The following is a 9,904-nucleotide window of genomic DNA, read 5'->3' as shown; positions in this document are numbered from 1 at the left end:
AGCACGGCCCTCCAAAAGACTTAGGATTTATTAAAAAAAAAAGGGGGGGGGGAGCAAATGAAAAAGAATACACTTTCATAAAGCTAGACAATTATTAGAATAAAAACATCAACAGCAGTAGTGTTGCATAGCTTGAATGTTTTTACATTGATCAAACTGTTTTTCAGTAGAATCACTGACAAAACCAGGTCAGAATGAAAAAATCCCAAATTTACAGAAAAAAATATTGCTGCTCAATTAAGATACTTTTCAATACCACATGACTTAACACAAATTCTTTGGATACTCCAAGTGGAATGTGAGTTATAAAGATGGTGGGACAATGCGGCCATCAGATTCACACACGTTTGGCTCTCCAGGCCTTCTTGACCGGACTTGGCTCAGCTTAGGATGCCAAGGACTGGAGGGAGGCAGGCCTTTCTCTGCATTCAACAGTGCCTAGGTCTATGGGCTGGTCCTTGGAGGCCAATTGTGGTAAATATCCCTATAGCAATTATACAGCTTTGGTTTGGGATTAATTTTGATTTTCTGGCATCCTAAATTCCCACACTGTTAAATCTGGAAAGAACCAAAGAGTTTATCTAGTCTAGGCCCATCTTCCCCTTTTACAGATGTGTACAGATGTGAGCCAAGGGGCAACACATCTTTCTTAATTAAGCCCAAGTCTAGAGCCAAGTCCTGCCTCTTACTATCTTTCCTCACAATGCTGCCTCTTCATTGCATCTGGACGATGAAAAGCCCTGTTGCTTGCCCTCAAAGGATAATTTCTGAGGAAGAAAAAACGTTAACCAGCAAAGCATTAACAACAGCATGAACACTATTCTAAAGGCATCCTAAAGTACAAATTACTGTGGTAGCAACTTACAACCAGTGAAAGTTTGTGATCCAACCACATCTACTCACCACCCCAAAGAGTTGACTCTCTCTCTCTGGAAGGTCAAAACACACAGGCAGGTTCTATCGGGTGACACCAGCAGGGACTCCCCATCTTGATAAGTCAGCACATCAATGTGTCTAATTAAACTTCCTTGGAGCTCCAGAACGTAAGGTTAACTGTCTTCTCCACTCAACCCCAGCCAAATTCCCCAGGCATGATATGTATCCTGATTCTGATGAAGTTCTTTACTTAGGAATGGAAATGTCTCCTTGAGTTCATTGCTTAAATGCATAAGGTAGTAACAGGAATCTCGAGCTACAGAACTTAACTGGTAATACTGACGGTATTCACTTATATACTCCGGCCCTGTGGATAACTCTCGTCTTGTTCCTTCCCGTCATTTCATGCAACATCTGCTCAATCTGAACTGCCGTCCAGCATAGTGGAAGGAAAAGGGTAGGTTTTTTAGAAAAGTATGTAACAACGGTGGCAACATTCCTGCAACCATATCAAACAATTTATTTTCTTAAAAAAAAAAAAAAATATATAGTAAAACTTGTGAAAGCAGGAACGTGTGTAAGGCAGAAACCTATGAGAGAAGGAAAGTGCAAATACTTCCCACTAAAATGAGTGATAGAAAAGTGGTAAGACTGCACCGTGTCAAAGGCGGAAAACCTGCGAGACCTGGAGAAACCAGGCAGTCCGGCTGAGTTCTGGCTCTCACGGTTTCACTCGAAAAATAAAACGCAAATCTCCCCACACAAGGAGACTTGTCAGCTTTCAGCACACAGGGTGACGACACGTTTTCACCAAATGGCAATCATTTGCTAAATATCCTGATGGCATTTCAATGTGTGCCAGCATGTCTTCTTCCCAGTTGCTTTCTGGGGCTTTGCTGACGAAATTCTTCTGAAACTGAATTGAACAACTGGTATGATACTCCTCTGTGCTCTTGCTTTCCCTAGAAGAAAAGCACTTTTGTCTTAGAAAACCCTTGACGGCTCCATTTGTTTGCGATGTTTTGGGCTAATCGCTAGTAAGTTAACTGTTCCAAGGAACTCATCCATAGTAGTGTCAGTTATACTCCAGCTGATGAAAATTCATATTCCTTTCACATTCATAGCATATTATTCAACCCTCACAATCCACCTAATGCCTGCGTATTGTTTCTCCCATTTTACAAGAACCCAATCTCCTACCCCTTAGCTCTACGTTTTCCTGCTACATTCTAACGACCTTTTTTTTCTTAAATTATGATTTGGGTGAAAATTTACACAGCAAATTCACTTTCCATACAGCAATTCACGTACACTTTGTCTCATGACATTGACTACAATTTACTACAATGCAACAGCTCCCCTCCCACTTCCTCCCCATAGTTACCTCTTCCCTGTATCCATCCCTCCATGCACTCCTGCCCCCTGAGCTGTCCCCCTGTGCATAAGCAGCCCTTCTTTCTCCCATAATTGTTCTCTCCAAGGAGTGTATCTACCTAGTATAAATGCTCAACTCATATGCCCGTCTTTTGCTTGGCTGGAAGCCACAGGTGTGGGTTCAATTCCAGACCTGAAGGGCAGCTAGGGGCCACAGTCTCAGTGGTTCCACCAGGCTCTATCAGACCAGCAAACCTGGTCCCCTACCTTTTCCCCCCAAATGATTGTGAGTTTTGTTCCACATTGTTCTCCCTCTCTATTCAGGATCTTCTACATAGATCTCCCTCCAAGTGGTTGACAGTGGTAGCTGGGCACCATCTAGTTCTTCTGGTCTCCTAGTCATATAGGCTCTAACAGCCTTTCTTGTTCCACAGTATGAGGTTGCAGCACTGTATAACCTCTTTTCATCCCTCTTATTTAGCAATAAAATACTGGTGGCAAAAAGATGGGAAGTGTGCAAGTAAGTGTAGCAGGTTAGAGATAAAGTGCCCTTAGAAACCTGGCCCTTGCTGCATAGTTCTTTATCCATCTTGAAACCAGGAAACTACTCAACTGGTCCAATCCACTGCCATCAAGTTGGTTCCATCTCATAGCAACTCCCATTGGGTTCCCAAGGCAATAAATATTTACAGAAGTAGACTGCCTCATATTCCGTCAGTGGAGTGGCTGGTGGGTTTGAACCACCAGCCTTCTGGTTAGCAGTCAAATGCCTTAGGCACTGTGCTACCAGAACTCCTTACTCAATTTGTCCAGAGTTTGCTGAATAGCAAGATAGTTTCATTCGTATGCACTATAATGTGAAAGGGAGTTCTGGTGGCGTAGTGCCTAAGGCATTTGACTGCTAACCAGAAGGCTGGTGGTTCAAACCCACCAGTCACTCTGTGGAAGAAAGACTGGACAATTTATTTCTGTAAAGATTTACTGCCTTGGAAACCCAAAGGGGGTCGCTACGAGTCACAACTGACTTGATGACAGTGAGTCTGGTTTGGTTTTTTTAATATGAAAGCACCCTTTTTCTAGAAATACCATTAAGAAACTGGCTTAGTTCCTCTTCCGGATACACAAAACAGCTATTTAAAAATACCACATTAAAATTTTTATGTAATTTATTTTCCTTAAATAATAATTTGCTACAATCCTGTCACAAATTTTAAAAAATTTAACACAGTACTAACAAAGGCAGGATTCTTTAAGGACAATCAAAATCATGGTTTACTTAGAATAAATTAACATCAAATTGTGTTTATATTCAGATAGTCTGATCCTCTCCTTTGAAATGAAATGGAGACCATTGCAACTGAGGGTGAATGCACGCATTTGTTCTTCTATACAGAGACTCATTCTTTATATAAACTCAACTGTCATCGGAATCGAGTTAGGAATCCTGAGAACACTCACCCGTGGGTTTGCATGCACGTGCACACACCCACGGACGACCCTCCAGAAGCTGGGTTTCCCATGGTTCCATGACTAGGGCTTTTTGAGAAGGGCCGCCGATTTGGAATATTTAGATGACATCATCCCGTATCCCCTCGCGAGAATCATAATGTTTCAAGTGTAATAGCTTGAAGTAGCAGCAACACGTGTAGCAGATTCAGTAGTAAATGATTCCAGTCCTGGATTCTGAATGTACAGTAAGCGGTGCGCAGAGGCGAGAGACACCTGCTTCTAGAACTAACGAACGTGACGGCAAGACTGAGAGTCCTAGTTCTCAGAGCCTCAACTGAAAATTCACCGGATCACAGCATTATTATTCCGGTGCAGGCACTGCGTATGAACCTGAAAAGGGTCAGGAATGCAGGGAGAAAGCAGGGGGGCAGGGGAACATGTTCCTCAGAAACATGGCCACCGGAAGTGGCAGGGAGACGGGAAACAGCAGGGAAGGCAGAGTAGGTACTGCTCTTTCTTCGCTCGGAAAGCCCACCCCCCACCGTAGTACATTCATCAGGGGTCCTTAGCTTCAGAGCTGCGTGAACTTGAATTTCCAGCGCCACAGAGCAGCGCAGAAAGCTCGGCCCTTACACTCCTGTACACATACACACACAAAAAAAACATCCACGCAACCCCAAAGAACCACAGCACTGTGCTTGTGGGAGGTCAACAGCCCTCTTGGCATTCCTTCTGTGTGGCCCAGGGTGGCCGGCGGGTGCAGCAACGTCTAGGTAGGACGATCAGGACAGGTTCCAGACTGAGATCCCCATGTTCTCTCCCCACAGGGATGATAGCTCTGAGTAATGCTATACATGACGGCATGCATATCTACAGTTCCCATGGACAGGATACCTCTGCTAGAGACATTAAAGTGCCTGGCTTCCAATGTGCTCATTCCTCTCCCACAGCCCACACAGATTCCTCCTGCTGCTTTCAGAGAGAAGGTCTGTCCTGAAGGAGGATGTCCTTGGGAAAGAGGAATGAATGTCTTCACAGCTGTCTCAACTGGGATCCAGCATTCGCACTAAGCCTTCTTCATATACACGTAGAATTGCTTCACACACAAACTTGTACTGGCTCTGGAAGAGGAAAGACAGCAGTCAAGGCGGGAAACTCCAAGAGTGTGGCGTGATACCACATAGGGGGTTATTCTTTCTCGTCATTCACACTCACTGGGTGCCAACTCTGGACCAGGCCTGACTCCGTGTTATGTGTTTGGGGAAAAAGGGCAGAAGACACATTGTGAACTAATAATTCCTATCCGATGAGGGTGGGGGGGTTGCTCCGACATGGGTGGACAATGTGTCATGGAAACACAAGAGGGGCAAGCAGCTGTCTTGGGGTATCAGGGGAAGCTGCAAAGGGCAAAGGTCACACTGTAGGGTGGCCATGCCGACAAGAAAAGCAGAGGCTCACATGCTAGGCAGAGGTGCCTCTGTGACTCACCTCCCGCTCACCTACTACCATTGAGTCGATTCCAACTCACAGGGACCCTACAGGACAGAGTAGAGCCTCCTCATAGGGTTTCCAAGGCTGTAACTTTATAGCAGCCGACTGCCATGGTTCTCCTGCACAGTGGTTGGTGGGTTCAAACTGCCAGCCTTTCCGTTAGCAGCCCAATGCTTTAACCAAAGCTCCACCAGAGTTCCTTGCCTACAAGATCAGCCCCCATTAAAAGCCCTGGACACTGACTGTCTATTGAGTTTGCCTGGTAGACACTTGATGTGCCAAGAACTCAGGTGCTATGTAAGTGGGAGAGAGCCCCAAGGAGGAGGGAGTAGAGCTGTGTGAAAGGCCAAAGGGTCACCTAGAACATGTGGGTGGGTGCAAAGCCTTGGGTGGCCTTGGTTACTTCTGATGACTCAATAATGCGCAATGTAATCAGGGCTGTACCCCGACCGAGAGGCTGATAGGAAATAACCACAGAGGCAGCACACAGGAGGGAGTTGGAATGCAGAGGTTAGACAGGTGTGGGCTTTGCAGCCACTCTGCCCCCATTAAATTCTGTGACCTTGGGCAAGGGACTCAATCCCTCAAGCCTCAGGCCTTAGATCTGCATGGGCCTCAGTGTAGCCTGGTCCGGGGTCAGCCCTTATAGGTGACAGGCACTGCTGCTGCTATTATTACTGAGTTTCTACTCACTGACGTCTGCACCATCATGGCGCGCTGGTCTCTCATTTTCCGGACAATGTCCAGTGGGTAGACAGGCAGGTTCCGTTCAATTAAGCACATGGCTGTTTCCATAGTGACCAACACACCTGTCCGACCTATTCCAGCACTGGCGAAGGAAGAGAAGGAGACTTGGGATTGGGCCAAGCAGCACTTCTGTCTGGCCCAGCTTAACTCCTACCTCGTTTCCTCTTTTGCTCAGAAAGAGCTCTCTTTTCTTGATCTTCCAGAATACAAAACACACTCTCGTCAGGGGCCTCTCTCAGATGCCTGAAAGAGCCTATCCTCATATATTCCGAGGTTGTTGGGCTTAAGAACCAATGGAAGAAACCCACCATTGAGTGTGAAATCCACCCCCCTCTCACTCATTGGTCTTGAAGGTTCACAAACAGGAGGACAAAGGGAAGACTGTGGATGGGATTTGCTTCCTCGGCTCTGTTACATACGGAAGTCTGTAATGTCAGAACATCTCCAGTCTTTTGAAATAGTAAAGAAATAAATAGAACTTTGTAAAAGCACACAGCCTAGCAGAGTTGAAAGTAGGTCTGATATTTGTTGACTTTCTCCAAGTCTTTCCCAAGGAATATATGTAAAAAAACAACACACGACAGTACCTGCAATGAACTAAGACAGGCTCACTGTCAACTCGCAGGGACCGCATATAGTTTACAAATTCCAAAAAGTCTGAGGAGTCATCAGGAACGCCGTGGTCAGGCCATGCAACGTACTGGAGATGGTTAACTGTGTGCTCTTCTCCTGTCTGGGAAGACACGGTGCCCTTGGTGAGTCACTGCAGACCTTGGTCCGGCCCAGCCACCAGCCAGAACAGTCCTATCTCCTGACACTCCTTCTCCCGTGGTGCACGGTCCGACTGTGGCCCCTGCTGATGCTGGGCCTACTGCTCACCCACCAACTTACTCTCAAAACATCCACCCTCCTGCCGGCCTGCTTCCTTGACCATTTCAAACCACAGCCATCTCTTCCTGTTGGTTCCTGGTATACTGGCTCTTGTCTGGTCAGTTTTGTATTATTACTGAAATGGTCACTGGAGAAAACGTGAAGCAGACCTCTAAGTACAGCCCAAACACGACCACAGCAGATGCTAACATAGTTCCTGTGCCCTCCCCAGACCACTTGTGGCCAGGCACTGCTCACCTCGCTGTTGGTGACCAGCATTTCTCGGAACACATAGGCGATGGTACAATCCTCCGACTGGCACCGGATGTGGAAGCTGCCATGCTCCATGACGTCGGGAGGGTCGGGCCAGTACTGGTGACATTTGGTCTGTAAGAGAACTACCATGTGTGAGTCGGGCAGGGCTGGGTTATCGAGCCTCTGTGGATCGTACACAGCTTGGTTAACCATGGATTGGCAGGTCAGGTATGTGGGCAGTGTTCTCACTGCTCACACACAGATATTCTTGAGTGTGGCTGGGAGAAAAGAAACTCAGAGAGTCTGCGCCGCACTGTGTGTCTTCTCTGAGGGAGCAGAGACCTCCTTCCTCTTCTGAAGACATAATGGGTGTCAGCCCAACAGGTGCCAGGCCATGGCCTTCAGTCAGAGCTATGCTGCAGCCTAGAAATTGAGTATAGGGTGTGCCACCGACATGGGTGTTTATCTGTGATGACCTCTCTACCATAACGTCCTCCCACCCCTAATCAAGCCTACCCTAGGCCTTCAGCCTACTCTCTGTTCTCAGTTTCCTCCTCCTCCACCTGACTCCTTCACCATCCACCTCTCACGTTGCTGGGTAGGAGATCTCACTGCAGTGGTGAAGAGCACACAGTGGGCCTCAGACAGAGAGCCCAGGCATCACCATCTCCTCCATTTTGTGGCCAGAGACTTGGAACAAGTTACTTAACTGCTCTCATTCTCGAGATCTTCATCTGAAAGATGAGGACAGCACCTGCATTACTGACAGTCAGAAAGGCTGGCTTACTATGGGGTCAGGGAAATGGGGGCCATTGTTATAGGCACTGTGTCAACTTGAGTAGGACTGACCAGGGATTTCACAAAAATCCAGATGAAAGAAATCCCCAAATGGAGATGAATAATCCTTGTCACTTGAGCAGCATCTTGAGCCTGCAAATGCCTTCATAAACCATGGTTGGTAGGGCTGAGCGTTGTCCCTTCCACAGAACAGATGAAGAAATGGCCGAGCTCAGCAGGGAATAAATGGCAAGATCATGGGGCTGGGGTGGCACAGTTCAGTGCGCTCCCCACCGCACACCCCAGCGTCAATCAGTACGGCTCGGGTTTCGCCAGAGACTATTTCCTATTCCCCCTTTCCAGACCCTGGAGCTTGTCCCCTAAGACACCTTACTTAGCACCTGCTTGTGGCCTGTGAGCAAATTTCAGAGCCAAGCTGTCCATCCTATCATATTTTTATTTCAGGCAATCAAATTCTAACTCATGAGGAAAATTATTTTCCAAGCCTGTATTTGAGCCAATTTATATAAAAATTATTCCTCATGACTGAAAGGGGTATGATTTGTCTGGAAACAACTTCTCTATGCCTATTTTCAAACACCACAGTGACTATCTGAGCTCTGAAGAGTTCCGGTAAGATGGTAGAATAGGTAGAAAGACTGCACAGACCCTCTACAACAAAGAAAAGGGGAATCAATTAACACAGACACAGAAGATAATCCTGGACCCCTGAGCCTTGAAGGGAAGGATATAGAAGCAGACAAACTCCAATTGCAGAAGAATTTGCATGAAAACACCAAAAAAGGACACATGGAGCTGTGATCTAGTAGTGATCCTGATGGCACAGACAGCTTGGATATTGCCGAGTGGTGGCAGTACCTAAGAATTAACCTAAAAATCAGCCCTGCTAGCCAGTGACTGCACAGAGGACTGCACTGGTGGCTGGGAAAAAAAAGGGGAAGCAGCGAAGAGGACGGCGGGCTGAGCTGTGGACTTTTGTCTGTCCGGAGGGTGCAGACATTTTGAATGTTTACAAGCAGCTTGACCATTTTGAATATTTAAAGCAACAGCATTCCCCCAGATTCCAGGGACTTAAGAATAGGCCCCTCTTGTCAGGAACCCAAGGACATTCTGGACCTGGACGACTGGAAAGGTGTGACATTCCCCTTGTTACTCTTATACCTCACACCCTCTTGGTGAATGGAGGTGCAGCCATCCCTTACTCCCACCCACCTTCTGGGCCCACAGGAACTCCACCCCAGTCTGTCTGCTCTGACGGAGCCTGGGTGCCCTGCTTGGCCCTGTCCCCATGTTTTTTCTGTTTTTCAGTTTGTTTGTTTTTGTCTGCTTTAAAACTACTACTATTATTTCTTCTGTCCTTTTTACTATTATTCTTTATTCTTCCCCTCCCAGGTTCTAGTTTTCAGCTTTTTTTTCTTTTCCCTGTTCCTGGTTGCAATTTTTTTTTTTTTTTCTTTCTCATGGTTGACTCTGTTGTTTTTCTTTTTTGCATTTTTCCCATTTTTTTCATTATTCTCTTTCTCTACCTTTTTACCTTTTTTCTCTTATTGCCCTCTCCCCAGATATTTCAGGTATTTTTTGCTTTTTCTTCTTTTTCCTTTTTTTTAGTTACTGTTCCCGTGTGATTACATGGTGTATTTTTTGTCCATTTGCCTTTACTTTTTTGATGGTTATTCAGTTGTTATTTCTGTCTGAGTGGAAGACAGCAACAGTCCCCATATGACACAACTACACCCACACCTCCTGCAGCTTCACTTACTGAGTGAGAGCCACCACTTCTTTCTCCACCAACGGGCCAACGCTAAACAACCACCAAGAACAGCCTGACTCACCCATGACTGCTCTTCACAAACAGTTAACGGAGATCTAAATACAATAACACCACAATGTCTCGGAGACAACAGACCATCACAATCCACACAAAGAAGCAAGATAAAGTGGTAGAAACAAGAGAGCAGGATACAGACCCAGAACACATCCCTGAGGAAGAAGCAGCATTGGAACTCTCTGATAAGGAATTCAAAAGAATTATCTTTAGGTATCT

General features: G+C 46.2%; 1 protein-coding gene across 1 annotated transcript in view; it reads right to left on the bottom strand.

The window, feature by feature from the left end:
- Window positions 1–4,742: 4,742 nt before the first annotated feature.
- Window positions 4,743–9,904, bottom strand: part of PTPN3 (protein tyrosine phosphatase non-receptor type 3) — an 86,584-nt gene continuing 81,422 nt past the window's right edge. The window contains exons 21-24 of the mRNA XM_007951942.1: window positions 7,066–7,194; window positions 6,525–6,670; window positions 5,884–6,019; window positions 4,743–4,820 (exon numbers count right to left, since the gene is read on the bottom strand). Of these exons, the coding sequence (XP_007950133.1) occupies window positions 4,743–4,820; window positions 5,884–6,019; window positions 6,525–6,670; window positions 7,066–7,194 (489 nt within the window). The remainder of the gene's footprint in view (window positions 4,821–5,883; window positions 6,020–6,524; window positions 6,671–7,065; window positions 7,195–9,904) is intronic.

The sequence above is a fragment of the Orycteropus afer genome, unplaced genomic scaffold (genome assembly GCF_000298275.1).
Source record: "Orycteropus afer afer isolate SDZICR_OR568_19922 unplaced genomic scaffold, OryAfe1.0 scaffold00320, whole genome shotgun sequence".
Classification (NCBI taxonomy): domain Eukaryota; kingdom Metazoa; phylum Chordata; class Mammalia; order Tubulidentata; family Orycteropodidae; genus Orycteropus; species Orycteropus afer.
The sequence above is the reverse complement of the archived record's forward strand: the minus strand, read 5'-3'. Positions and strand labels throughout refer to the sequence as shown.